The 26736-nt window shown below is 50.6% G+C and overlaps 7 protein-coding genes across 7 annotated transcripts; 3 read left to right on the top strand and 4 right to left on the bottom strand.

Annotated features, from left to right (window-relative positions):
• Nucleotides 1-3392: 3392 nt before the first annotated feature.
• BP01DRAFT_375871 (GMF family protein) lies at nt 3393-4202 on the bottom strand (the record flags this gene model as incomplete). The annotated part of the gene is made up of 4 exons (XM_025576917.1): nt 3393-3584; nt 3673-3803; nt 4012-4111; nt 4200-4202. The coding sequence occupies 4 exons, from the start codon at nt 4200-4202 to the stop codon at nt 3393-3395; spliced, it is 426 nt and encodes a 141-aa protein (XP_025428801.1).
• A 19-nt stretch (nt 4203-4221) lies between these two features.
• Nucleotides 4222-6015, top strand: BP01DRAFT_359057 (flavin adenine dinucleotide pyrophosphatase). Its single transcript, XM_025575578.1, has 3 exons — nt 4222-4791; nt 4980-5146; nt 5227-6015. The coding sequence occupies exons 1-3, from the start codon at nt 4585-4587 to the stop codon at nt 5855-5857; spliced, it is 1005 nt and encodes a 334-aa protein (XP_025428800.1). The 5' UTR covers nt 4222-4584; the 3' UTR covers nt 5858-6015.
• Nucleotides 6016-6853: 838 nt separating this feature from the next.
• BP01DRAFT_124645 (Ras family protein) lies at nt 6854-8229 on the bottom strand. The gene is made up of 4 exons (XM_025570429.1): nt 7923-8229; nt 7658-7772; nt 7313-7588; nt 6854-7249 (listed from the first exon to the last, which is right to left on the bottom strand). The coding sequence occupies exons 1-4, from the start codon at nt 7932-7934 to the stop codon at nt 7014-7016; spliced, it is 639 nt and encodes a 212-aa protein (XP_025428799.1). The 5' UTR covers nt 7935-8229; the 3' UTR covers nt 6854-7013.
• Nucleotides 8230-12451: 4222 nt separating this feature from the next.
• On the bottom strand, nt 12452-14030 carry BP01DRAFT_359049 (oxidoreductase, short chain dehydrogenase/reductase family). Its single transcript, XM_025575577.1, has 5 exons — nt 13363-14030; nt 12962-13271; nt 12845-12900; nt 12668-12776; nt 12452-12615 (listed from the first exon to the last, which is right to left on the bottom strand). The coding sequence occupies exons 1-5, from the start codon at nt 13818-13820 to the stop codon at nt 12583-12585; spliced, it is 966 nt and encodes a 321-aa protein (XP_025428798.1). The 5' UTR covers nt 13821-14030; the 3' UTR covers nt 12452-12582.
• A 258-nt stretch (nt 14031-14288) lies between these two features.
• Nucleotides 14289-15960, top strand: BP01DRAFT_124401 (uncharacterized protein). The gene has a single exon (XM_025570428.1). The coding sequence runs from the start codon at nt 14654-14656 to the stop codon at nt 15698-15700; it is 1047 nt and encodes a 348-aa protein (XP_025428797.1). The 5' UTR covers nt 14289-14653; the 3' UTR covers nt 15701-15960.
• A 2812-nt stretch (nt 15961-18772) lies between these two features.
• BP01DRAFT_124351 (PTH11-like integral membrane protein) lies at nt 18773-20687 on the top strand. Its single transcript, XM_025570427.1, has 6 exons — nt 18773-19363; nt 19418-19454; nt 19506-19573; nt 19631-20004; nt 20058-20125; nt 20194-20687. The coding sequence occupies exons 1-6, from the start codon at nt 19172-19174 to the stop codon at nt 20592-20594; spliced, it is 1140 nt and encodes a 379-aa protein (XP_025428796.1). The 5' UTR covers nt 18773-19171; the 3' UTR covers nt 20595-20687.
• A 2455-nt stretch (nt 20688-23142) lies between these two features.
• On the bottom strand, nt 23143-25553 carry sreA (siderophore transcription factor SreA). Its single transcript, XM_025570426.1, has 3 exons — nt 25003-25553; nt 24390-24934; nt 23143-24325 (listed from the first exon to the last, which is right to left on the bottom strand). The coding sequence occupies exons 1-3, from the start codon at nt 25329-25331 to the stop codon at nt 23478-23480; spliced, it is 1722 nt and encodes a 573-aa protein (XP_025428795.1). The 5' UTR covers nt 25332-25553; the 3' UTR covers nt 23143-23477.
• Nucleotides 25554-26736: the final 1183 nt, after the last annotated feature.

The raw sequence follows: 26736 nt of genomic DNA, 5'->3' as shown, positions 1-26736 counted from the left end.
GAGAGGGGGGTGGGTATGAGTATGAACACTGGTAAAGTAAGTAACGTCTCAAGTAATAAAGTAATGAAGGCGTAAAAGTGAAAATAAAAAAAAGAAAAGAAAAGAAAATGTGTTAACTTACCAAAGTGGTAGGAGACTAAGGAACTAAAAGTGTATGTACTATGTATGGGTGGCACATGGCTAATGGACTCCTGGTCGCGGTTGTTTTATTTTCTATCCATTCAGTGATAGCATTCAGTAACTAGTTAATATGGTGTTTGATAACAGTAATGGTATACTCAATTACAGACGGTACAGGATTCTTGTACCCTGATCAACTCAACATGATGAGACGATAAGCAGCAGGATAACTATTCAACTCGAAGACTTCTTTGAAGAGAGACTGACCACTGGAAGACTCAAGATACACTCGACCCGTACCAAACAGAAAAAGGCAGAAAGAAGTGTTCCTCCTGCAAGCTCGACTAAGCAGTCTAGCGGACGGGCGAACCGAGGCGGCGGGGCGCTTGGTTCTGTAAGGCCCCCTTCCTCCTACAGTAGAACTCGCTACGACAACGAGTAATGCCGTGACACCCACTCGGGAAACACCGTCCGAAACTCCCGTTTCGAACTCCGGCTCTTTTTCCTTAATGCTCTTAAGCTTGGCGGGGAATTGTGCTCGCGATTCCGACGGTCTCGGGTGGTGGAGTTGTGACAGGCAAGCATTTCCGGACTCGAGCTTGTTGCTTTTTTCTGGGTCTCCGACAGCTAGGGTGTGGCTGAGGGCACAGGGTTTGTCTGTTGTCATGTACCCAGGAGCCTAGATGCTGACTGCGGAGCCAGATGGGTTGGGTCAAACAGTACTAATTGTCTGTAATCACTCGAGTGAACCATTTGGATGTCATCGAGCATAGTTACAGTACTACACTTCAAACAACCTGATTAAAACCATGACGCCCTAATCCAGGAAACACTCACAGCAGCGAGAGGCTACCCTCATAACTAATAAGTACGCGCAAATCAGACGCATCTTACCATACCGATATCTCTACCATATTATGTGCTACACACCCTCCAATACATGTAACAATCAATACTAAAATACACTACCATACCTCAAATCCTCCCGACATTCCCAATTGACAATAGCGCATGCATAGCAGCTGCACGACACACAAACCACACCACGATACTACCCAGACTGTCCCAATTTATATTAAAAACGGCAACGGTTCCATGCAGAACAACCGGCAGTAAGGGTAGAAATGATGCCTGTATGGTATGGGTACGGTATCGACTTTGGTGGTAGGATGGAACAATTTGTCAGGATGAAGCAGCCCAGCGAAACCTAAAGTTCCATTGACCTCCACTTCTGCCTCTGCTTCTCAAATCGGAGAAATCTGTCATCCACCATCCCTGGTAACTGATCACTACTACGTACACAGGAGGTTCTACAAGGGTGTCTGGTATGAGACGAGCTAACTACACCGTAGTATAATAACAGACAGAGCAGCTATCTACCTTCACATGAATAGCATGCAAATCCTGTAAGTGCTCTAGCGCATCCAAGAATACAGCCAGTAGGTATCCTAAAACCACATCTCCGACAACATCACGAAACAACCCAGCAACCACACCACCGGGTCTCGCCCACTGCAACTTCAACTGCAACTGCACTGCAAGACCCTCCCTCTCCTTTTGTCGCAGTCGCCACCGTCACCATCAGCACACAGCCATACAGCCCAGTAGTAACCAGTCTACCTAGTGACATGCAGGGGTTCAGAATTCGCTTATCCACGCAATTCACCCATGCAACCCCTCATCCATCAGCCAATCACCAGAACTCCTCAGAACAACACAACAAAGAGTCTCTTATAATCCCGGCCTGTCAATCGCTGCGGGTTCTTCTCCCCTCCCACACAGCCATCACAGCCGTCACCGGGTTATGGGATATCTAATCCCTGTTCTTTGCCCCCCACGCTCGGCATCCCTGCCGTATCATGAGTTCGAAGTACCAGAGAACGATCCATAGCTTTGCCTCTTTGTTCTCCAGGGTTGACTCTTGAGAATCGACAAGCCTTGCGGAACTTTGAAAGGAAGGGATACGCCCATGCAATGGGACCCGGACCCGGCTCCATGGAGACAGCTGGCACTGGACCTGGCACTGGCGGCAGCTGGATTTCCTGCCCAACCTGGTTTAGTACTTTAATCCACTATCTACCCATGGTAGGAGCATCTTAGTTTGAGTACTAACATGAAAAGTGCTGTACGTTTATGACCTTGAGCATGCCAGTAACTAACAAAAGAGTATGTAAGCTGCAAGTGTCTTCGCCAAATCTCCAAATCCACTGCAAGCCTTACTGGTACTCTCTCAATGGCCTCACTTCTTCCCAGTTTCCACAGGCGGTAGTAATCGTCTAACTACCCATCTAAGAAGAACGAAACACATAACGCAAGGTAACTTACACTGAAGTAAACATCACCACCACAACGCATCTCCTCAAGCACAAGCCTAATCACTAACAACACTTTGCATGAACGTACATGGAAATGTATGCATGTATGTATGTATGTATGTATGTATGTATGTATGTATGTATGGAAGCCACCCTGGTACTTGGATAAAGCCCTAGCATAGTCACCGTTATTCATTTCTTGTACCTAAAATTCTACCCATGAAAAGCTGCCAGCTAAATGTCGATCATCTTATCTCCATCTCACTAACCAAGACTCAAGCACCCTAGCAAATCACCTGAGTCTAGTATCGGACTGCTAACGCACAGTAAGGTTATTGCACCATCTGAAGAAAACCAAATCCTGCAGCCCGCCATCATTCCGCCCACCATCGGGTGGGGAAAAGTTGATGTATCCAATTCCCCCCCGGAAAAGGGTTCCACTCTGGGAGGTAGCTCAAGAGGGTCGCCCAAGCTGTTGGGAATGGGGACGGATGGGGCTGCGCTAGTTGAGGAACGTACCTGACTGCAACGATGGTCTGGATCATGGGGATCCGATTGATGGATCGGTCGTGCAGTGTATGGGGTACTGCGGAGGGTTTATGCTGGATGACGATGGACTGCACACAGTTAGTTATCTAGCACGGCGCTCTCTCACCTACCTACCGGTTTACTCCGTACAAGGTTCTGTCTACCTACTCATGCCTGCTTCTGCCGACGGTGCAGCACCTTAGTACTCCCATGAAGCAAACGCGCCCTCACGATCGAAGTCTTCTTCTCATTACGAACACAGCATCGTCCTGCCACTCCCGACTATCCCATTATGCCTCACCAGATCCATGATCATACCACGATGACAAAGCGTACAACGCTATGTATATCATTAAAAGCGCTATATATGAACCAGAAACAGTCGACATTCAAAGTGAAGTATATTCAGGCATATCTCCCTCCCACTCATCACTTCTGACCCTGCAACTTCGCCTCAATCCCAACAATATCCTCCTCGCTCTCTACCTCAATCACCCGGGTCACTTCGGCAGTGTTGCGCATCAGCTCGACGGCGCCCGCATACATCATGCGCAGCGAAGGGTTGCAGTTCTCGGGGAGGTAGTAGAGCATCACATAGGGAACGGTGAGACGGCCAGACGCCTAGCAGACCAGAAAGACGTAAGCAGCCGATTCGGTTGGCTAATTGGCCGAACGCGAGAGGACGCGAAAGAAAAACCCCCCCACTTACCAAGGTCAACGGGTAACTCAGTAGGATGAATCGTGGAGACGTCTCCGGGAGCTCATCGGCGAGGTCCTCCATCTTGGTGTAGACCTCGCCATCCTCTGGCCGGATTTCTTGACTCTTGCTGTCGATCAAGTCTGTCACGCAGATTGGAACCAGTCAGCACCAGCGTCTATACGCAACAACACCAGCAAGAAGATGATGCGTTTGTTCGTCCTCCAGCGCGCCTCCGTCTCACAGTCTAGAACATGCTAGCATCGCCTTCTTGATGTCATCGGGGGTTCATGGGCCATTTTCAATGAATCGCAATGAGAGAACGAGCAGAACGGAGACGGGATCTCCTACAGATAACAGCCTGAGCATCTTTAGCGCGCGAAGTCCCCAGACGGAACTTGCGCAGCTTCTCTTTTGTTTCGGGCGAGAAAGAGTATAGACGGGATTCGGACTGCGACGGCGATCTGACATTAATGACGATGAAGGGCAGGGAGGGAGGGTGAGAGATGCGGGGCAGAGAAAGCGTCGTGTGTTCTCACCATCTTGTCTTGTCTATCACAAACGACCAGAAGAAAACGAATAGAAGAGAAAAGCCAGCAACAACAACCAGCGGTGCAGGCGATGGGGACAGATATCCGTTTGTCCACCAGAAGGAAAAGTAGAGAAGGATGTCGATCGGAGGGACGAGAAGCTCCGCGTTTTGCGATCAAGTGGGATGGCATGAACAGGTGCCGACCGACCGGCCGCCTTGTTTGCCCACCGGCTCTCCCTTCCTCAACTCTCACCTTCAAACTCTCAGCGCATTTTCCCCTTCTTCCCCGCCCACTCACGCTTGATACTTAGTCCGCTCGAAATCCACTTCCCCCCCGACCGAGTTGTCTTCTTCTATCCATTCTATCCTCTCTTACTCTCCCCTCTATCCCCATGTTCAGTCGTCTCAGTCAACTCACCCGCCATTTGTCTCGACCAGCTCTTCACAATTCTTCTGCATCTGCATTCCCCTCTAGTGCAATTGTCCCTGCCTCACGCGCGCCGTCCTTGAAAATGACATCATCCGTACTCCCGAAGAACAAACGAACCATTCACACCGCGGCATGTCTGATCATTGGTGACGAAGTCCTTGGCGGAAAGGTATGTTATCGCTCGGTGCTTCAAGCATGCTCAATCAATTTTTTTCTTCCTGCATTGTCTTTGTCAACCTCTCTCTTTCTTTCAAAGAAAGTGTAGTGATGTGCTACTGCCAACCCACATGCGCGCAACTGTCCATTCCTACATTACCCGAACCTTCACACTAACCACCGAAACACAATGAAATCCAGACAATCGACACCAACTCCGCCTTCTTCGCAAAATACTGCTTCACGCTGGGCATCCAACTGAAGCGCATCGAGGTGATTGCCGACGACGAGAGCGAGATTATCGAAGCGGTCCGGCGCATGAGTGATCGGTATGACTTCGTAGTCACGAGCGGAGGCATCGGCCCGACGTACGTATCCTCTTCCCCCGCCGCAAAGCCAAACCCCCAGAATACCACCCTTTACTAAACATCCACCAATATGTGCACAGACACGACGACATCACCTACGCCTCAATCGCCAAAGCCTTTTCCCTCCCACTCAAACTGCACCAACCGGCATTCGAACGCATGAAGCGCCTCTCGAAACCGCACCCCATGCAACCGACCTTCGACTGGGAGACACCCTCGGCGAGCCTGACGGCGAAGCTGCGCATGGTGGAGCTTCCGCACGACGCGTCCCTCCCGGAGGAGGACCAGGCGATCTTCGTGGCGGACGACATGTGGGTGCCGATCGCGATTGTGAACGGCAACGTGCACATCCTGCCGGGGGTGCCGCGGCTCTTCGAGCGGCTGCTCGAGCACCTGAAGCCGTCGCTGCTGCCGCGCTTGGTCAACCCGGAGGAAGGCAAGGGCATCTACCGGTACCTGTTCAGCACCCCGTTGCCCGAGAGCACCGTAGCCGGGTACCTGACCGAGTTGGCCGGGCGGGTGGCCGACCGCGGCGTCAAGGTGGGCAGTTACCCGCGGTGGGGCAACAAGCGGAACACCGTCACGCTGGTGGGCACGGACAAGGAGCTGATGGATTCGCTGATCCTCGAGGTCGAGCGGAATGTGGAGGGGAAGAAGGTGCTTCGGGAGGATGAGCTGGATCCTCCCTCCGATGCCGAGGAGGAGAAGTAGGGAGACCGTAGAGTGAAGTGGTTGGAACTGGTTTCGATAGCCCTCCCTCTCTGTTCTTCTCTATCCTCCACCCCGCCGCTGCATTTGCGCGTGCAGCCGGACTCGTCCTTAGATAGCGGCACTTGCTGGACATATAGACACTGAAAAGCAAGCTGGCCATTCGATGGCCCATTGGTTACTCCATACTATCTTCTAATCGAGTAGATGATGTGGTCGAGTCGAACGGGGGGCCATCCAGTCTCAATTGAAGACAGATCTAAGTCGGTACAGCCACCCATACAAACATGGGAGTGACAAACAGCACCCGCACCAGCCTCAACCTTTGGAGAAGAGAAAATGTACAGAGGGTGGACCGAAACCGTACGCCAACCCGGTCACAGAAACACACACCTAGAAATCCTAGCAAGATGAGAAGCTTCAGACGAATTCCATTCCTAACAGACATTCCAGCAGCCTCACACCTCATCCTCAACACAACACACCATCCTCGGAGAAAAAGATGTACACACAAATTGAAGAACGGGATAAAAAGAGTAAGAAAAGAAAAGATGGCGAATGCATGACGTGCTCAAGAGTAGGTAAGAGAAGATCATTGAAGCAGAGTGAGCATTAGTTAAAACGAGGTCGCGATGGCGGACAGTGAGAGACGCGCAGAGGGAAAGACAGTAAGACAAAGCCCTGGTTACCAACAAAATAACAGAGAATGCGAGCCACGGTAAGTCCATATACCTAAGATGAAAATGCACAAGATCTAGCGCACAGATGCCTTTTCCCATCCCCATCCTTTCCAAAGTCGAGATATCATTCAAAAGAACCAGGTCGAAATATATGGCCATTCTGCCATTAAAGGTGTGGGAAGAAAGAGAGAGAAAGTGAAGAAGACAATAATAGTAGATGATGAAGGGAATAATAAGAAACAGAGAAACAGAGGGGGAATCGAACGTTCATGGAGAGGATGGCGGCAATGAGGGCGGGAGCAGTCATCATCGGGCGGCGAGCCTCATCTGGTATAATAGCACGATTCAAACGCGTCGACAAGCCACATTCCGCATCATGATGGTGGGTATCGATGAGCTCACTTCCAGCCGAGATGTAGTGTTTTGCTTCCTTCCGAGTCTCGACATGTGTGTATCCTTTTCAATCCAACGCCTGTTCATTACATTATAATACATTTACAGCACCCTCCTTCCTCGCCAGGCTCGCTGACGTCCATCTTACCCTCGGGAGCTCGCGAGTTGAACCCGCCCGACCCGGATGGGTACGATGACATCTCTTTGTTGTACCGACGGATTTCACGCACGAGGTCGTAGAAAGCATTTTCCACGTTGATGCGGGACTTGGCGGAGGTTTCGATGAACTTGCAGCCGAACTGTCGTGCTAGAGCCTCTCCCTCTGCAGGTGAAAACAATACTCGTCAGCTGGCTTTACAGTAAGCACCAGAAATCCACAACCCACCTTCTTCTGTGACAGCTCTCTCCTTTTCCAAATCGCACTTGTTTCCGACGACGATGATGGGGAAGTAGTCCTTGTCCTTCACTCGAAGGATCTGTTGTTGGAAAGTCATAATTTCTTCGAAGGATTGGCGCGATGTTATCGAGTAGACGAGAAGGAAGCCTTCGCCAGTCCGCATGTACTGTTCGCGCATCGCCGAATATTCCTCCTGTCCAGCGGTATCTAGGACATCCAACAAAGCGACCTCATCGTCAATGACACACTGCTTGCGGTACGAATCTGTGGAAAGGAGAATAACAGGTTAATTGCGCAATCGATCGGAGACGGCCAAGCAGGACTACGGCTCACCTTCAATCGTCGGGTCATATTCGTCAACGAAATGGCTCTGAATCAATTGGATGGTCAAGCAAGACTTTCCGACACCACCACCACCAACAACAACTAGCTTGTATTCTCTGAGGAACTAAAATTGATCAAAGGTGTCAGCAACTGTCGTGATGGCGCTGGTGCAGTTTGACGGTAAGGTACGGGGGAAGTCGAGAAAATAGGAGGCGGAGGCGGAAGGGAAGGGATACCAGCGACGGGAAACCCAGAATGCGGGAGAGAAAGGTACCTTTGAAGCCATCCTGGTAGGCTATATTCTGTATTATGCTGGGATATGGGGGGGAAGGAAGGGGGAAAGAGAAGCGGTGATCGTATCTATCCCAACAGGAGCTGTGACAAGCGGGTCGAGAGAGCAGCAACAACACAATTTTCTCTGCCAAAGGGTCAAGAGGTCGGGCCCAGGTCGTCGGGAGTTTCGCGCAGAGCAAAGGCGCCTAAAGGGCAGTCCACAGCAACCGTGAGCGGGTCTAGCGAACAGGCCAAGCTTAAAGAAGCTGACTGGGGGGGGGAAAAGTGGAAGGGAGGGAGGGATGTGCCGATGTGGTGGTGTGTGGGAAGGAGGATCAGGGGGGGTGGAGGGAGAGGGGGGGGAGTTCGTGGAACTTTGCAGCGGGCGGAATTGAAGATTAACGAGCAGGTTGATTCTCAGATACGCTGCAATTCGTCTGATTTCTAAATGGTCTATAGAAATAAAAGTCAAAAGAAAGACTTTCGAGAACAAGCTTGAAGTGGGTTCAAGGAGGTTAAGGGCAAGGGAGGAGAGAGAGAGAAAGTTAGGGTGGAGAGATTGAGAGGGGAAAGGGGAGAGACAGCCTGAGAAGGAAGGCAGTGATTAAGGAGCGGTTAGTTCACGTCGAGGAAGCAGAAGAAGAGAAAAAGAGTGGGGGGAATTGCAGGGAAGAAAGAGCCCAGACGGAGAGAGTCTAGTAGATAATAACTGGACTACGACTAGCATAAAGTACACATTACTAGCAGTAATCATGCAGAGGGGAGAAGAGCAATCAAGGCTCGCCGAAAAATATTCATCATCAACCATTGATCGCAGAACTACGGGGTAATTTCTAGTAAACTTCGTCTAGACCTGCAATTGATAGATGTAGCGACCGTAGACAGGGCAAACTGACTCTTATCCCGAGTCAGTCAATCACTACGTGAGTCTCGACTGCGAAAATTGCCAACCAGAGGGAGAAATGAGATGAGATTGCTGCTGATTGGGGTAACTTGGAGACGAATGAATAAATTATCATCACACTTGCCGGGTCAATAATCAAAGAAAGGGGGGAAGAGGGAGGGAGAGAAAGGGTGGGTGAGTGTGGCATTAACCAGCGACGCGTGTGGCTCAAGCCAAAGCCAGCCAAGACGGTGTTAAATTATTATTTAATCGGGTCTGTTGATCCACTGGTAATAATCACTCTCTGGCAATCGCCATCATCGCATCCAAAGTACCTGTCGTCATTGTTAAGTATTTCATCAAAGCAAAGGTGACAAAAAGAAAATGAGATGCAGTATTATGAAAAGGATACATTATCCATAGCTTCTTTCTTCTCAGCACAATCATACGGAATACTCCGTACCTTCGTCATCACTTAGATGCCCCAGTCTCCATTAGAATTGACAAAGATAAAGCTCGAAATCACAGTTCTTGATTGGAACATAGAGAAACAGGTCAGACGATCGCAAGTGGAGGCGAGAGGCAAGGCAGTGTGGGCAGCCTTTGCAAAGAGCATCAATTGGTGGCATGGTACGGAGGAGTTGCCTGAGCAGTAAAAAAAGGGGGTCAACCGATTCAAATCACATCACAGTGAACCTACCTATTCACAAGGTTGAGAGCCAGCTTCTCCTCGCCTTACGAGAATATCACCGAGTAACTTTAAAAAGTTCACAGAGGACCTCGCTACCACCCTGCTATCTCACTAAGTAGTCCGTTGCCCAGCCTCCAACCGGTGATGCCAATTGAAATCGCTGTAAAGTCCTTGTTCCAATGTCTTGTCGACTGCCCATTAAATTAATCTCACCAGTTCCACCTCTTAGCGCCGGTCAATAAAATGTTCTGCTCACACTAAATGACTAAATCGTCCAGAAGGCCCCATACAGTCTCCCCTGAGGGTCTTCCACTTTTACACTCAGCAACTCGCCATACGCAACTCGGAACACAAACGGATAGCTTCCAGTCGCCACGGCCAATCACGCTGCTGTCAGCTCGATCAATTGAGACCCTCCTGGTGTCTGCGTCCCGCTCCGACTTCGACTCCGTCAGGCTCATCTGGCGCAGGTCCCCGTTCCCACTGAGTCAGGTGAATTGTGCTGGTTATATCGACGAGGGACGCACAGGGGTTCGCTGTCGCCCGCGGAGAATAGGCACCTCTTCCGATAGTAGCAACCGTCAATAGCCCTTCTAGAAGCATTGCCGGCTGGACGGAATGGCGGGCACTGCGATTGACAGCTTCAGCCAGACGCGTAGACTTACATCATAGGCAAGCATGAATGCTTGGCACTTTCTCTGATGCTACTCTGTGCGGAGGGACGGAAGCACAGGGTCACCGGTGTTGGCGTGGGCGTACTGTAGACAGAGCCTCAGGCCGAGGAAGAGCGAGCTCTTGTTTTCTCCACACCTCCACTTGTCACTTCATGGCCATGCACATACTCTGAAGTACGGAGTATACGAATTTGATTTGAACCGTCGCATCATACGGAGTATGTCATGTTAGGGCCATGGCTCCCTTTAACTAGGTAGAGTATCTTGGTAATCTCGAAATCTACTCCCCTCACCCTTGGAAAGAAGGAAGGAGGACAACCTTGGGTTCCAGACGGAACCCTCGATTCCGTCGTCATAAAAGAACACCCCAGACGTAACGCTTCCCACAGCGTGCCCTGCTCTTAAAGCCATCAAACCTATCACCTGTCGACCTATCAACCTGTCAACTTGGCTCAACCGTCAAGAGAATCTCAACTTTGAACTCTCATCAAGTTGAACCTGAGTACGGCGTCCGAGCATCCCCACGCAATTTTCTGCCACCCGGGACGCGAATACAGTATATACACTGTACAGTCACACATCCACTTCACCCATCCTATGATATGCCTGATCTTCAAAATCTACCAGTCACACATCAACCATGTGTTGAGGCGTCAGTCAAATCCACTCAAATTAGCTTTCCTGGAGAAAATCCCCCTCTCCTCCTCCTCCTTGGCATCAGTGTGCGTGGTTATAGAGAATAACCCGCCAGCCCATTGGAATGCAGACCGAACTTGCCGACCACAGGCTATAAACTGAGTGCATGCTTACAGGTTATTCTTCCACCGGGTCACCGGCGCTTAGTAGATGCTACTCGCGTTCTTTACAGATTTAGCCTTTATTCGTCAAAGTGATTGAACTTGCATTAGCATGGAAGAAACAGAAGGATATCTAAACGGTCGCGACCGTTTGCTGAGGAAGATACTGTGATTTAGGGGCATCGAGTGGGACGCTCCCTGGCGATATATCAAGAGAACAATTCTCAGACGTAGGAAGAGCCCGCCCCATCTGGATATGGACCCGGGAGAGAACATCATTTACTCTATTGCCCTTATACCCTCCAAGACAACACTAACACTCGCTTTGTTCCCCTTAATTGAAATACTACCTCTGATGCATATTAACTCAAATGATCGACAACCCAAGGCAGGATACACACAGGTCGAGTCAAATCCTACCTACCGATACTGTAACTGAATGACATACAACTGGGCATATAATCCACTTCCTAAATCACCAACGTTGATTCTGGAGACCACTAATAAATTGACACCCTATACATAGATAGGTAGACAATCGCCTCCAAAAGGAAAGACGCCCAAACCCACACAAACAATAAACAACCCCCACCCAACCCCCCATCCCGCATGGCCTCAAATGATTAAATACTGAATGTAGTATGTACATGTACGGAGTATTGTAAAACTCAACTAAGTACCTCCGCAGAACGCAGCAGTCTAGACCGCCATTTTCGGGGCCCTACCGCCGTCAAGATTTAGCCCAGTCGGAGTTTGCTTCTTTTGCTCGGCGCTTGGCTCCCATGTCATATGCAGGGCGAATGCCAGAGGTGGAAGCTTAAGGGGAGGTTCGGGTGGAGTGTGTAGGGCAGGTTATGTCTGTGCTTTTGGATACGTCGATTTGGCTGTGGTTGGTTGGGGAGGATGGTCTCAGTGCGCTACTTAGCTGGGCTGAACGATAGATACGTCAATCGAGGAGAAGTGTTGTGGATGAGGGGTTTGTGATATTAGTGCTACTGTTGCTAGTGCTTGAGAGTGTACGAAGTGAGAAGATGGGCTTTTGATCTGGGTGTATAGATAATGCTTCGAACAATTTGCTTGCGTACATCAGTAGGTGGTTATGTATATTGATATAATAGTGGTAATGGCGGTACAGAACGATATGTTGGTTTAGGAAAACCCTCTGACAGTGTGTCAGACAACGTCCTTGCGCTGGGGATATACCCTCTAGGTAGGAATGCTACTATTGGAGAGATTGCGGTGACTCAGGTTGAGTAGTCCATCCGCTGCAGGCGGCCTGTTGACCTCCCAGGTGGATTAGAATGATCACGTCAATCATTGATTTTTTTCAGGTCGAGTAGACTTGCCAGCCAGGGCTCAGCCCTGCTGCCGATTAGAGTGACGGTGCGGAGCGTGACCTGTCCAAAGGCGCCTTCATGCATCCTCGAATGACAAATTCTGGCTGTCCAAGAAGACAGCCATCGAGGAGGTCTCGGGACGAATTCAGGACGCCAGAACTAGCCCAAGACCAGCCGAAAGGTTCAAGTGATTATATTTGTAAGAAGTCGCTGTCTATTACCTAAACCTAGCAATTGCCCCGCCTATATGCGCTTTATGTTCTATCAACCACCAGTTCTCTAAACCTTGCGGTGCATAATACCCGGGGAAGCCTATTGGTAGTGTCAATGCCGTGTGTTATCAGACCCAAGCATTTTTACTTACCTGGTGGCTGGGGAAGATCAGAGTATCAGCGATCACAACATTCTCGCGCCGACCAGCGGCGAACACAACAACTTCAGCAATGTCATCGGGGGTAAGGGGCTCGCAGCCGCTGCGGTAGAGCACATTAGTCAAGTCATCACTCATCTTCTACATAACATTCCACTTGGGTTCTCATACGCGTAAACTGCATCGGCCTTTTCCTTGTCACCATAGAACCGCACTACGGAGAACTCCTGTATAGGGGAAGTCTTGATTAGTGTCAACCACATCAGCATCTGACGGACATGAACTCACGGTTTCCACCTGACCGGGGTCAATCTCGATGATACGAATTCTCGTCGCAACCAACTCCTTCCTTAGAGCGTCAGTGAACGACCTAACGGCCGCCTTCGTGGCACAATAGATGCTTCCACCGGGATAAGGTTCACGACCGGCAATGCTACCGATGTTGATGATGTCGCCACGACCGCCGTCGGACCTCTTCTGGAAAATGGGAAGGATAGCCTGGGTCATGTTGATCAGGCCGGTCACGTTGGTCGAGAACATGACGTCGATATCCCGAGCATCGATCTCGGGGGCCTTGGCGACACCCTTGACCAGGCCGCTGTTCTTCAAATCAGCTATACTGCCTGCTCATTTTGAGGGGGGGGGGGGAGATAAGCGAGCCTAACCAAGAGAAAAATGGGTCTACTCACGCATTGTTTACCAGCACGTCAATCTCTTTGAAGTCGGCGGGCAGAGACGGCACAAAGTTCTTGATCTCCTCGGGATTGCTAACATCCAGCTGAACGGGTAGAACCTTGACACCTTCACCGACTTCCTCCTTGATCTCCTGGGCGAGCTCCTTCAGGGAGTCGATCCGACGGGCCGTCACGATCAGCTTCAGGTCCTTGGGCGCGGTGCGGGCGAACTCCTTAGCCGTGCTGCGGCCGATGCCCGACGAGGCGCCGGTGACCACGATGGTCTTGCCCTCGAGGCGCTTTGCCATTGCAGAAGCCATGGTGCGTCTGATGGAAACGGGCTGGATCGCGGAGCGAAACGGGGTCGATCGGGCAAGCGGGGTGAATGCGGAGATGTTCCCCGGGGAGGTCGAGGCAGGGGAGAGCTGTCGCAGGGATTTGGTCGAGGTGAGAAGAGCTCGAAGTAGGCGCATAAGGCGGGCTCGAGGTTGACACTTTGAGGAGTGAGTCACAAAGATAACAGGAGATAACGGAAGGGGAGGAGGGGCTCAATGGCTTAAATGTAATCCAAGACGGCCGAACGTCGGCGTTGCGTGCGGGGGAATCCGCTTGTCGTGATTTTGGCGGGGCCCGTTGCCGGCTGAAGGTTGCCCCGAGACATCGGAGTTGCTTCCCCGATCACTTCTCGACTGCCTCGCTGCGACGCGGCAGACGCTATGTTATGCGACCTGCAGGAACAAACAATGCCTTTTTGTGCGGCAGTAAGGTCAGCTTATTTGAATGGTCGCTAATAGTTTCTTTGTTACCTTCGACTTTCGAGCTCAGTCACATGGGTCAGCACAAAGACTCACTCTTCACCCTGATTGTCGGACTTGTCTAACTCCAGAGTAGTCCATTATCTCTGGTATGATACCAGACGAGCAATTGTCGGCATGGATCATGCCAATGCAATTTGACTCACCGCGATGCAATTGCTTCCTTGAGATCATGTTTTGGCGAGAAGCGTTTGTCCAACAGCTTAGAGACTAACAGGAACATACCGCTACCCATGCTACTTCGAGGAGACTCATGATTGAGGTTCAAACCTCTGATTCGTGGTAGCAATGATTGAATGGCATCTGTCATTGAACTTTTCGGTTCCCCAGTCAATGCTTGTCTTTGTCTAGTCAGGAACAGGAACGAAAACCTGGTTATAAATACACAAAGAGGCACACCTCGAGCACCGCGATGATAAGACGTATTGGCGTCTTGGCTCAAACATGGGTCCTCGAAGCAACGATTGGAAGTGCGAAATGTGGGTCTGATAATGTCTGAGAGAGGTGCTAAAAGTTTCGTCGACTTAGAAAAGGCTTTTCCTGATCTTCTTGTGCCTGAGTCATTCAACTGGTCGGATGAATCGTCAGATGAAGAGATGTATGAGGTAGACGAGATAAGCACTACCAGCTCGACAGAGACACTCAGTGTGTCAGACGAAGCACGAATGGAGGATCTTGGCGACTGGTTCTCTCAGGAGCCCTTGACACGTTGGAAAGAAAAGAACATATCCAGTGGCTCCAGCTTGGATTGGACTACAACCGTCCCAAACAATAGGCCAACCTTCGCTAACCAACTCGTATCGAGGTTAAACCAGGATTTCAGCTGCAAAAAAATAACCTATGACGAGGACGATTGCCAAGACATGGTCCCTTTAGTGCGCTACCCCGAAGAGACCGAAAGTCCCGCGCTAAGGACTATCAGAGACGAGATTGACTGTGAATTCCATGCTCGCCGGGTCTATGTGGGAGCAATGGGCAAATTTGAGCCGGTCCACCACTTCAACTGGCTTGGCGATCCCGTCTCACACCGGAGCGATACATCACCGGCAGTCTCACTCTTTGTGCAGCTAACAGATCCAAAGGTCCCTAAGCCTGGGGGCGAGCTCCGCTTGCAGACATTGATGAAGAATGCCATGGCTTACATTGACCCAGTCATCCTTCTTTTCGAAGATAGAGTCACACGACTCCCTAGGTCTATGACGGACTTAATTGAGTGGGCATCTACGCGTACCTTCAAATTCTACAGCCCACATGGGCATTGGATTGATGAACCCGAGGAGACCGACGATTTCCCGATCGAAGACCCCGGAAACGCTCATGATTACATGGCTGATGATTTTGCTATAGGGTCCGGCTTTGTACAAGCCAGCAGGCTACCGTCATCCAATGAATGGCTTGAGGCGCAACAGGAGCTGTTCATCGCGTCCGAAAAAACGGCCTTGAGCCGGCAAGTCAGGAACTACAAAGCGAAAGGTCACCAGTCCTTCAAGCCGTCACCTCTCAGGAACGAGGTGACATATGAGACGGGAAGCTGTTAGCCGGGCCACTACCGCCGCTGAAGATGCGGTCCAGAGTTTCCCAAGTCCGGATGAGTATGATCAGGACGTGGCGCGAGATCGTGCTAAATCTCGCCTATTACTAGACCAGAATGATTTCGGGCACCCTGACACTGTACGTCACCGACAGAGCATCGGACGCGTCGAAGCAGTTCGGAACCCTAACAGGGTTAACGGGATGATCTCAGGGGCATAAGTTGCTGAACCAACAATAATATAATACAAATCCTGTGCTATTTATTTTTCGGAGCCATGTGCCGCTCAATATTGTAAGGAAAGGTCAATTGGCCGAACGTAGAGTGTGTAGATCACTGCCTTTTCTCGTTGTGATCTAGCAGATAGCCAAACCGAGTGTAGAATAGACTCCGAACTCCATAGATTGTTTGTTGATGTTGGTGTATTTGTTCCACCACCTGTGGATCGTCAGGGATACTAAGGCCAGACTGACCGCTTCGTCGCCTCTTCCTTGCCTCAACTCTTCCCTTCCCTTCCTCCGGTCACCCGATCATCACCCACTTTTGACAGCAGCCCCAGAGTCCGATTATCTTCTGCCAATGATAAGGGGAATGATGAAGAGAACGGATCCGTAAACCCAGCGGCTCGACTGTGGTGACATAATGTGACACTGGGCCACGGCGAAAGCACTCCCCCTCCACGCGACGATCCTCGAGTCGAGTTTCCCTCAACGCTGAACGCCCGTGCAAGGCTGTCAACATGGCTCGGCCGCTTTTAGCAGCAACACCGTTCCTGTGCTGTTTTAAATGGACAATTGGAATCGGCCAGGGGTCAGAAGAATTGGAGAAAGTCAAGCTAGGCACTTCATGCCAGCCATTTATCGAACGACCTCAAACATGAGTCGGGACCCTGGTGGGAGTGTCCGCTTATCTATCTTTGGCATTCGATAATGTATCCATGCATATTGCATTGTCCTGCAGCCATCTGTTTTGACCAAACTAGGCTTAGAACTTCTCCTCCCAGGAGGGCCCTAATGCTCATTGGACAGCCATGAGTTTTAAAAGCCTTATTCTCAAGCCATGTGCATCATTTGCCAAGTCTTGACAATGGGTGTTCATACCGACTGCGTGGTAGTGCAATCCTTCGCCGTCTCTAGCGGTGATAGCGCCGCGCTATTGACGCCTCTTCCCCCTCTTTCTCCTGGGACCTGCATAAAACTGCCCCATTGTTTATCGATAATCACCTCCGAATCCTTACAGCCCAGCTCTCCGGGAATCCCCCAGGCACTTCAAAACAGCACCAAATGAACCCCGATGGCGCATTGTAGGTTGCTTCCCCAGAAATGATGTATGTCATTTTTGGATGCCGATCAGGAGAAAGAAAATTGGCTTCCACAAGCATGGAAGGCTTACTGGAGCTGCACGAGATCCCTACTTCCACGTGTGGGTGGCGGACCCTTGATCCTGCAGAATTGTGTTGTCCGAAGGATCGTTACACCTTCAATCTCGGTACAGGCGTGGAATCTTCTTGAGGAAGTACTGAAATTTTTGCAGTCAATCTAGACCGTCAAATCTAGCAATGCTTTCCCTCCGACCGTAATTGCACTGGTTCACAGCTTCACAAAGACCACTTCAACCACCAAAACTCACCCTAAAAATGCAAGGAAAAGCGATCAGGCTTCAAGGCCCTAGACAAATCAGGAAAGACTAGATGTCCATATGATCGACATTTATGACTGGCTTGGATCCACAGCTCTAACGCCCGAGAAACACACAGTGTGCCCCCCTTCTCATGAGACGAACATAAACACCGGATTTAGCTGCGCGCTAGGTCGGCCAGGAACAGGATTGGAGCGAGGGCCTACAGAGTAAATCGCGCGCGGACACACAGCCTATCGAGTCTGCAGACGAAAGTTCATACTACCTGCCGATCAGCCACTGGACAGAGAATGGTCTCCTGCCATGGCAAAAATTCCCGGGATGGTCAAAAGCCACGGAAAAGAGCGGAAAAGAGAGCTATGATTTATCAACGTCTGCAGCAGTATTGTCCTAAAAAGGTTATTGCGCTCGAAAATCACGGCCACTTCGGACGCTAGAGCCGACGTGCTCCACCGCGGTGACATTTGAGTGCCTATCATGAACCAAATGTGTCAAGAGGAAAGATGCCCATCCATCAAAGCGCAAAACCTGCGCACGCAATCGGCAATGGTTCGCCATCTTCTCGGCCGGCTTGGGTAGAATGAATGCGTGCAGAGCATTGCCGTTGATTAGTGAAGATTGACATTGACACTGTGCGATGGTACTCCTCTCTCCAGGTTGAGGTTCAAGTAAAGTTCCAAAAAACTCGTATCGAAAGGGAACAAAAAACGCCACTCGACAAACGCTCCGCCTTGAGTGTGGTTCATTGGTCTGACTTGACGACAATCTCTGACCACGAGGGAGTGCAAGTGCACGATCATGCCACTTTAGCCCGCCGCAAGGAGATCTCTCTTTTTCTAGGCGTGCTGAGCCCACAGTAGCGCGACCGGGGATTTTGATTCGTGTTACGATCTGAAACCAAACACCTGAATCATGTGTACTGACCTTGGAGGCAGTTAGGCAAGCGTGGTTTCGAAGGATTTTCAGAGACCATCGAGAAATCATCGATCATCTAATCTCATTGATTTGAGATTGCGCTGCCCATGAGCCTGGTAGCACTCCGTATGGCCTACATCCAACCTTGGAACGAGCGTAATCACCAAATTCTTTCTTGCTGTGGAGCACTCAGGTACAGTTTTTGCTGACCGCACATGACTTGCCGAGCAGCACTAAACCGCACAGGGCAGTTATAGAAGAGAGACGAGCGAGTCTGTGGCGGCATTCCATGGATCGAAGCCCGGAACGAGGCACCAGTTGACAGGGCGGAAAGGTACCAGAGAGCCATTTATTTTGGGTCTGCTGCTGAATGCGCTCCCTCATTGACTAATTGTCTCTTCCAACCTCGTGCCTCCTCCACCTTGCCCCACGACACCAGTGGAGCCCGACGGCCTAGTCGCATAGATCATTACTACAATCTGAATGGCAGCCCCCCTCAACCGGACAGACTGAGCTCAGGTCGTCCACTCGACAAGGCACCATGCTGTCCGTCAGCTCTCTTGCAGCTTCTCTTACGCTATTGAGTACTATCAAACTTTGAGCCATTGCGGGGATCGTCTCCAGTGAAGGGATTGAAATAAAGCCATGTCGCTACTGCACCGATTCCTGTTTACCAACGTAATTCTACTGTGGACGCTTCGACCAACCCACCCACTCTCTTTAAACCGCATCGATCTTCGATTCAGCCCATGCGATTTATCTCGTCTTAATCTCTAGGTTGCGAAACCTAGAGAGTGCATCTCACTCCGACATATAGCAGCCGTGCTACAGCCGTCTAGTTCCGAAGAACGCTCTTTCCAACCCACACCCCTACGGGCCTACCTACTCGATTCACTCCTTTCAACATCACTACAATAATATTACGATGGACGTCATTAGAGATAAGATTTTGCTGCCGAGAGTTTCGGGAAATGGCGAAGAACGTGGTCAGCGTGCACTGGTGGTAACAGCCGTGCTCACCGGCTTTGCAGTCCTTGTCGTTGCCTTACGGATGTATGCGCGTCTTGGTTTGATGAAGTTGAAGGGTCGTGAAGATTACACGATCCTCATCTCCCTGGTATGTCTTGCAGTGAGCCGGGTAGAGTTGGATTAGTACTGACGTGACTTGCAGGTCCTGGCGTGTACATATCTTGGACTGGTTGGGGCTGGTAAGATACGAAGTATCTCTTGTACTATGCAAGTCCACTAACATGTCACAGAGGTACATTTCGGTCTTGGAATACACTCTGATGAGCTTCCTCAGCATGTCTTGAAGGAGCAACTCAAGGTGGGTTCTGTCCTTGGATACCCATGCAGACGACCGGGAACTAATGTTTCTGTATAGCGACTATGGGCCGCCATTCCATTCTACAATGCCAGTCTGATCTTCACCAAGTTCTCCATCCTTTTCCAATATTTGCGCATCTTCCCAGACCGCCGTTTCCGACTGGCATGTTACGTTGTGCTAGGCATAGTAGCCACCTACGGGACGTGGGCGGTTGTCAGCGGTTTCTTGAACTGCGTCCCCGTGTCCAGGTTCTGGGATCGCACCGTTTCTGGGTACTGCCTCAACTTCGAAACGGTGTGGTTCTTCAACGCTTCCATGAACATCGCCACCGACGTGACCTTGCTGCTGTTGCCAATGCCTCTTCTGTCGCAACTGCAGCTTCCGCGTACGCAGAAGCTTGCCCTCATGGGTGTTTTCGCCATTGGTGGACTGTACGATCTCCGAACCTATCCATCACTTGCCTCTAACTAACTCATTGCTATAGTGTGGTCATCACCAGTATCCTGCGTCTCTCCTCTTTGCACGCCGTCTCGCAGAGCAAAGATACATCTTGTGAGTGCCTGGCGGGATATACCTCGCGTCGCTCGCTTGCATTCGTACTTATCAGCCATCCATCATAGGGAGCAACGTCGGTGCCGCCTACTGGACTGCCGCCGAATGCAACGTCGCCATCATCTGCGCATGCCTGCCTTTCCTCCGCCCCATTGTCAGCCGCATCTTCCCCAAGTTCCTGTCCACTGACAGCTACAACCGCTACACGCGCAACCCCACCGTGTCCATCAGCCGCATGACCGCCACCCGCATGACCGCGCACTCTCACCGTCACAAGGTCGAGCTCTACTCTCAGGACCGCGACTACTACATGTACACGATCGACGTCAAGTCCGGCGAGGCCAGCCACATCGGAGCCGTAGCCGAAAATGCCTTAGGCGGCATCGAGGTCACGACGACGATGGTGCAGGAGTCGTCGCATCACGGCGGCGAATCCACAAGCCAGCGCCGGCTGGTGGTGGATGTATGATGAGCAATGTTTTACTCTCGCTTCAACGAATTTTTCTTATTTGACTCAACCTTTTTTGGAACACCGATTTGATGTTATGCATACGGGTTCATCTACACGACGCTAGATATACGAGCCTGATTACTTTCTTTGACACTGTCTCTTTCCCCCTCATTTTTGTCTTTTATATACCCCCGCGCGCCTCTTTCATTGATACGGATTTCTATCTGGCACTGAGCACAGTTGATAAGCATGTGTCCTGTCCTGTACATTTTTGATCCAGCAGCATGAGGCTGGCTTATCATAATGAATTATCATGACCGAACGTACCTTGTGTTGAAAGTTCTCCAGATAGTAGAAGTCCATAAGAATTCAAAGCCGGTATCACATAAAAGATTTGGGCTTATGTAGAATCAACCAGGCGCGACCTGCACTTCTTTTAGAGAAAGTTTACCCCTCCTGACCGCAAGCTCTGCCTACACCTGCACCGCAGCCCAAAGACCAACCTATACCTCAATTCCGACTTGAGTGTCCATACTTAAGCCAGACTACCATGGCCGGACCCTCCTCCGCTATCATCCACGCATTCCATGATGAATTACGGGCCATTCACCACAAGAATCCACCCACGAAGAACAAAAGGTAATTTACCTACCAAAGTGAATCCAGCCATCGCTCTAGAGCAGAGCCTTTCGCTCTATAGAGTACAAACATTCCACCCTACTTATACCCTCCTTCACCCCAGCATCCCATAGAATGACTGGGGCAAAGGTAAAGCCAGAACTGGAGTATATACCTACCACCACCCACAATCCCACCTCAACCACCCGAACACATCTTCTCTCTACCACTCATGGATTGCCGCCATCGTTGCTCGAATGGTGAGTGACCTAGAAGAAGAATTTTACTCCGTATGCCGGGTGAAGATAGACTCTCGTTAGTATCGCAGCGTTGTTGGCTATTCATCTACGGTCTATATTTTATCGAATAAGTAGCTGAACTGCACACCTATCCTATTCTGTCCTGCTGAACATGTCACTAAGTCAGTATCCGAACTACTACACATCTATCCCCTGTCCTATCCTATCCCTTGTGAGTACAGTACACCATTGGCTTAACCCGAGTCATTTCTTCGGATACACACACACATCACCGCATTTCACCTAGCTTTGTCCCAGTGCATACACCTGCATAAAAAGGCCACGACTCTCGGTTGACATACCAGACTGACCATTGCTCGCCCCAGCTGGGAGTTCCAGGTCTGTCCTTCGTGAAGTGCAATCGTCAAAAATCGACACTCCTTGAAGAATCACCCACCCACCCATCCAGCCATCCAGCCACTCACCCCTCAAATCCGCGCTGGGTGAAATACCTGCTCATCCCATTCCCACCATTACCGATTGGATCAGTCACCCAAAGACAGACCAACCACTCGACGATAGATCTTCGCTGTGCGCTGTCACTGATGCCTACACCGTGCAGGGTCCAGTCGAATCGTTGTTTGCTATTTCCCCACACGTGTATGATCTGTAAAGTACAGCATGCTGTAGATAACTTTTACCAAGATACGCAGAAGCGGGGTTCATAGTAAGTACGATCTCCCAGCAGGGATGATCCCGAATTCTTCCCCGGGGTGGTGGTATACCTACAGTGCCAATGCTACCTAGGTACTCACGATATCCATCTCTAAGTGCAAGGAGTGAAGTCAGACGGGAGTAAGGGGAAGAAATATCTGACAACTGCAAACTACTACTACGGGATGAAATCATCAATTGTAACTATAGAAGAGATCCTGGTATAACTACACCATTGACATTTGACAATGGCTACTACAGGTGAGAACTAGCCGAAGACCACAGAGCAAAAAAAAAAAAAAAAAAAAAAGAAAAAATACTAAGAAAACAGGACCGAGAAAGGCTACTGGGCGTGGTATTCTATCCGTATATGCACGTTTTACCATGCGTGCATGCATTTCTTGCGCGGGTATACCACCCGTGGTTTTCCTATCCTATCTTCCCCCGGGATGGATGTTGTAGTGTGATGGTGTGAGTAGTATAGTGCCAAAAGGGACGATCATGTTGTAGCTAGTTTCCAACCATACACCTATAGATTCTTATATACAGGATATTCATCCTTTATCCTTAGTTCACTGCAAACGCTGTCATGGATGGTTTTTCTACTATGCTCTCTACGCTTCCGGAAATCCGTACTGTGTTGTAAACACAGTTGACTAGTCCTAAATCAACGGTTAGTATATTTACCAATAGCACCTTATACAACCGACGCTACTCCACACTAGATCAGGTTGGTCTCAAGGTATGAGACATATACCTACAACTAGACCCGACTTCACACACCCACAGCGGCATAGACCAACCTAAGTGTTATGCGACTAAACAGGTATCGTCAGACTAAAAAGATTTTACCCGAGTCAGACTACGAAAGGGAAATCGTCCGACTGCGCTAATAAGACACCAAGCTAGACACGCAGAATAAGCCAGAAACAGTCAGAATAGTAAGACCCCTCCCCCAATGACTCGACCTAGATTTAGGGAAAACTGAAGACAAGTAAGCTACATTGGTTCAGCTAAGCAGCTAAAGCTTTAAAAAAATATCGCTATTTCCCGCCGACGCTTCAAACAGATTAAACACCCTCTCCCAGTAATCCAGACAGAAGAGAAGCTTTTTCTTTCTCAGACAGACGGAAAAACAATCCAGTATGAAGACATAAACTAACAAGTTGGTGGTATCTTCGTCAGAAAAGCCCGGCGCCAAATTGGGTTGTATGATTGGTAATGGTAAAGAAAAACAAGGGGTAGTGGGATCGGGAAGATAAGATGGACTGATTGGAGGACAAAGGCCGAAACCAAGGCAAGACTAAATTGATTGATAAGATTATCCATCTTATTGCCCCAGTTCCGCTAGTTCTCGCTCCTTGGCACGTAGCATCTCCCGCATTTCTTCCGCTTCTCGTTGCAGTTTCAGCCGCCTTTCCTCGCGGAGGCTGTCCAACTCCGAGACGCCAGGCAAGGGCTGCGAAGGAGGAGGCGCCAGGGTAGGAGGTGGAGGCGGTTGATGGTGATGAAGATGTGGCTGCCGACCCATTGGCGCAAGGGATGGATCTAGGCGACTCTCCTCGTGATGGTGGTTGTTGGGATTTAAAAGTGAGGAGATCGAGCTGAGGCGCCCGGGAGGGGACGGATTGATCGAGGTCATAATCGGAGGCAGCTGGTTGGACCCATTTTCCAAGGTGGTTGGAATGGAGATCGCTTCTGCAGAAGAGGCAGTCTCGGCGAGCGTGCGTTTCTTGGGGTTGCTCGGATTGGGCGACAGCGATCGTCGGCCAAACTGCGACACCGGAGAGTGGCTGGGGGCGCTAATGCGTTCTGGCTCCAGCAATCTAGGGGGTGGGGGATGGTGCGGCAAGGAGACCGCGCCGGAGCCGAAGCCCGTAAAATCGACCGGCGGCGGCGCGAAGCCATACTGTCTTGGGGCGGCCGGTGAAATTCTCTCTGCAGGCATGCTGGGAAAATGCTCCATCGGCTCAGAGCTGTAATATCTGTAGTGATCTTCGTGACCGTGAGCCAACGTAGCCGGAGATGCCTCTGGTGATGCGGAGGAGCCGTTGGACGAGTGTGTGGCGGCGGTCGGCGAGTGTTCCCGCAAGGCGGGCACGACGCGTTTTCGTCGTTTGATGATCGTCTTCTTCATCGTGGTGGGGCGATAACACCCGTGCAGCTTGTAGTACAACCCTGCACACAAAAACCGGTTAGCATCTGAAATACACCATCTTTCGAGATAAGGAATGCATCATACCACAGGCGTTACAGATTGGATGGCCATTTTCATCGCGTCGCCAAAGCGGGGTCACCGTGGTTCCACAGTTCTGACACGACACCAGCATATTTCCCTCTCCTGTCGTCGCTGTTTTCCCGGGAGCGTCCGAGGGTTCCTGGAGCGGGGGAGGCTTTTCGTTCTCGACAGTTGGCGCTCGATTCCAGGCGTGTACTGGGACGGTGCCTCTGGCTGTCGATTTGTAAACCCGATTGTTATAGGCTGGACACCCATCGCAGCCCTCCGCACCGCCCGTACCATTGCAACTACCCCCACCAGGACATGACCCTTTCGACCCGTGACAGCCCCCTTCGCCATGTGGTGTATGCGTCTCAGGTTGGGGAGGAATTGGCATTTGTTGTTGATGCGGCTGAGGAGGTTGACCAGGCTCTACGCTCGTTTGTACCCGGTTCCGCTTGGTCGGTCGAGCAACATTCCGAGCTTTCAGGTAAAGTCCACACGCATTGCAAATCATAGCCCCAGTTGGGGATCGGCGCCATAGTGGGGTACTTTTGGTTCCGCAATTACTGGGGAGGCCAGCGGCATTAGTAAAAGACACATATAATCGCACAACCAGAGATTAAGCGACACCTACCTGCAAGAATGCCCAAATATCGCAGCGTCCTTTTGTGACTTTGGCGACTGTTTTTCCAACGGGAGATGACTGGGAGCCACATCGGAGAAGGACTTGACGGGAGGAAGGGTGCGGTCAGAGTCGTAGGGAGGTTGCGTAACGTTTCCATCTTGTCTTCTCAACGCCTCATCGTCACGACTGCGATCGGCAAGATGTTCTCGTCCAGCCTGGGCGGATGAAACTAGCTGTTGCGCTGCGTCCAAGTCCTCGGCTGATCGATGCCGCGTAACCATGTCGGGATTTCGAGGAAGCGATCGCGTCGACTCCATCTGTGGGAGTGAAGCTAGCATGGTCGAGGAACTGTGAAGCTACTGCCTCGCTCCTCCTGTCTCCCGGCAGTAAGCACCTGAAACTTCTGTGTAGGCCGCTGCAACCAGTCACTTGATTGGGATCGGTGTCGAGGTATCCAGAAAGGGCGGGTCGTAATGTATGTCGCACCACAGTCGGGAGTGATGTACTGTACCACCAGGGCAAAAGTCGGTCAAGATGACAGTGCAGATGAAGAAGAAAAGAAAAGCCAAAATGGCCGGCCGGCTGGGGTATGTGAGCCGGTAGGAAACTGCAGCTAGCGAGTCGGAGCCGGGAGCGTCCAAGGACAACGGATCCTTGATGATAGGAGGAAGAATGTTGCGAGACCAAAGGGCGAGTGACAAGCGTCAAAGCACAACCAGATCAGCGCGGTGGAGAAATCCTGACAGCAGCAGATCAGCCACGATATATTTGGTTGCTGGTCTTGTCCACGGACGATGAAAATGGCCTGAGTGGCGATGTAGCCGTGGCGTCGGGTGATGTGTGTGGCTCGAGGCGTAAAGTTCTGAAAAGTAGAACAGGTGAGAAGAAGTCACGAGGGCTGACCTTGAAGGAGAGAAGATGGAAGAGATGTAGAAGGGGAGAGAAAAGGGGACGATGAAGCAAATGAAAGGCTGAAGGAAAGGGTCCAAGAAGATGGGAGGGATATATCGATCTCGTCTAGGGGACAGGGCGGAGGCAGAGGTAGAGATCGGCAGGAAAAGGGCGATCAGCACAAGGCGATGGAATGTCGGATCAGATATGATGGAGGGAGGGAGGGAGGGGGCAAAAGCATGTATGGGGGGGGGGGAGGAGAGGTGGCAGGAAAATGAAGGGAATCTGAAGGGGGAGGGTAGGAAAAGCGTTCCAAAGGAAAAGGGAGGAGTCAGGAGAGATATGATCTGATCCGAAGGCAAAGATTGATAAAAAGAAGAAGAGAACGAGAGAGGGAGGGGAAGTGGGTATAATGGCGGTGCCGATGGGGGTGGGAGAAGAAGGTTGAGGTTGTTTGGGGCTGAATGGCAGCAGGCTGATTGATGGCTGCTGATTGACGCTTATGATGATGATGATGATGATGATGATGATGATGATGAAAATGACCGGAGGAAACTGATAACCCCCGGGAAACAAGAGAAAGAGGGACGGAGGAGAGGACGGGGGGGGGCCAGATTGATCGGGAGAACGATTACCAGGTCACTTACCAGGATGGAATTTTTCTTTTCTGCTTCTGTTTCTTGTTGTTCTTCTTTTTCAGCCCTTAAATTCTTTTCTGTTTGTTTCTTTCTTTGTCTAAGAAGTAAGGTATTTTATTCCGACTGCGGTGTAATCTTCTCGTTGGGGGATAACGGAGCGCGCTGTCAAGACTGTCACTCACACCCAGCAGAGTGGTCTTATCACAAACTAGTC

This window comes from Aspergillus saccharolyticus, assembly GCF_003184585.1.
Source record: "Aspergillus saccharolyticus JOP 1030-1 unplaced genomic scaffold BP01scaffold_31, whole genome shotgun sequence".
Lineage (NCBI taxonomy): Eukaryota > Fungi > Ascomycota > Eurotiomycetes > Eurotiales > Aspergillaceae > Aspergillus > Aspergillus saccharolyticus.
The sequence above is the reverse complement of the archived record's forward strand: the minus strand, read 5'-3'. Positions and strand labels throughout refer to the sequence as shown.

Coding starts and splice junctions, on each gene's coding strand:
- BP01DRAFT_124645 (XM_025570429.1), bottom strand. Junction 7,589..7,657: donor ATATGACCCGACGATTGAAG/GTGAGCCGTAGT, acceptor TCCTTTCCACAG/ATTCGTACCGCAAGCAGTGT. Junction 7,250..7,312: donor GAGAGCTGTCACAGAAGAAG/GTGGGTTGTGGA, acceptor TTTCACCTGCAG/AGGGAGAGGCTCTAGCACGA.
- BP01DRAFT_359049 (XM_025575577.1), bottom strand. CDS start 13,820: ATGCGCCTACTTCGAGCTCTTCTCACCTCGACCAAATCCCTGCGACAG. Junction 13,272..13,362: donor GACGTGCTGGTAAACAATGC/GTGAGTAGACCC, acceptor TTTGAAGAACAG/CGGCCTGGTCAAGGGTGTCG. Junction 12,777..12,844: donor AAGGCCGATGCAGTTTACGC/GTATGAGAACCC, acceptor GCTCTACCGCAG/CGGCTGCGAGCCCCTTACCC.
- BP01DRAFT_124401 (XM_025570428.1), top strand. CDS start 14,654: ATGTCTGAGAGAGGTGCTAAAAGTTTCGTCGACTTAGAAAAGGCTTTT.
- sreA (XM_025570426.1), bottom strand. CDS start 25,331: ATGCTAGCTTCACTCCCACAGATGGAGTCGACGCGATCGCTTCCTCGA. Junction 24,935..25,002: donor ATATTTGGGCATTCTTGCAG/GTAGGTGTCGCT, acceptor TGGCCTCCCCAG/TAATTGCGGAACCAAAAGTA. Junction 24,326..24,389: donor TCCAATCTGTAACGCCTGTG/GTATGATGCATT, acceptor TTTTGTGTGCAG/GGTTGTACTACAAGCTGCAC.
- BP01DRAFT_359057 (XM_025575578.1), top strand. CDS start 4,585: ATGTTCAGTCGTCTCAGTCAACTCACCCGCCATTTGTCTCGACCAGCT. Junction 4,792..4,979: donor ACGAAGTCCTTGGCGGAAAG/GTATGTTATCGC, acceptor AATGAAATCCAG/ACAATCGACACCAACTCCGC. Junction 5,147..5,226: donor AGCGGAGGCATCGGCCCGAC/GTACGTATCCTC, acceptor ATATGTGCACAG/ACACGACGACATCACCTACG.
- BP01DRAFT_124351 (XM_025570427.1), top strand. CDS start 19,172: ATGGACGTCATTAGAGATAAGATTTTGCTGCCGAGAGTTTCGGGAAAT. Junction 19,364..19,417: donor ACACGATCCTCATCTCCCTG/GTATGTCTTGCA, acceptor CGTGACTTGCAG/GTCCTGGCGTGTACATATCT. Junction 19,455..19,505: donor TCTTGGACTGGTTGGGGCTG/GTAAGATACGAA, acceptor AACATGTCACAG/AGGTACATTTCGGTCTTGGA.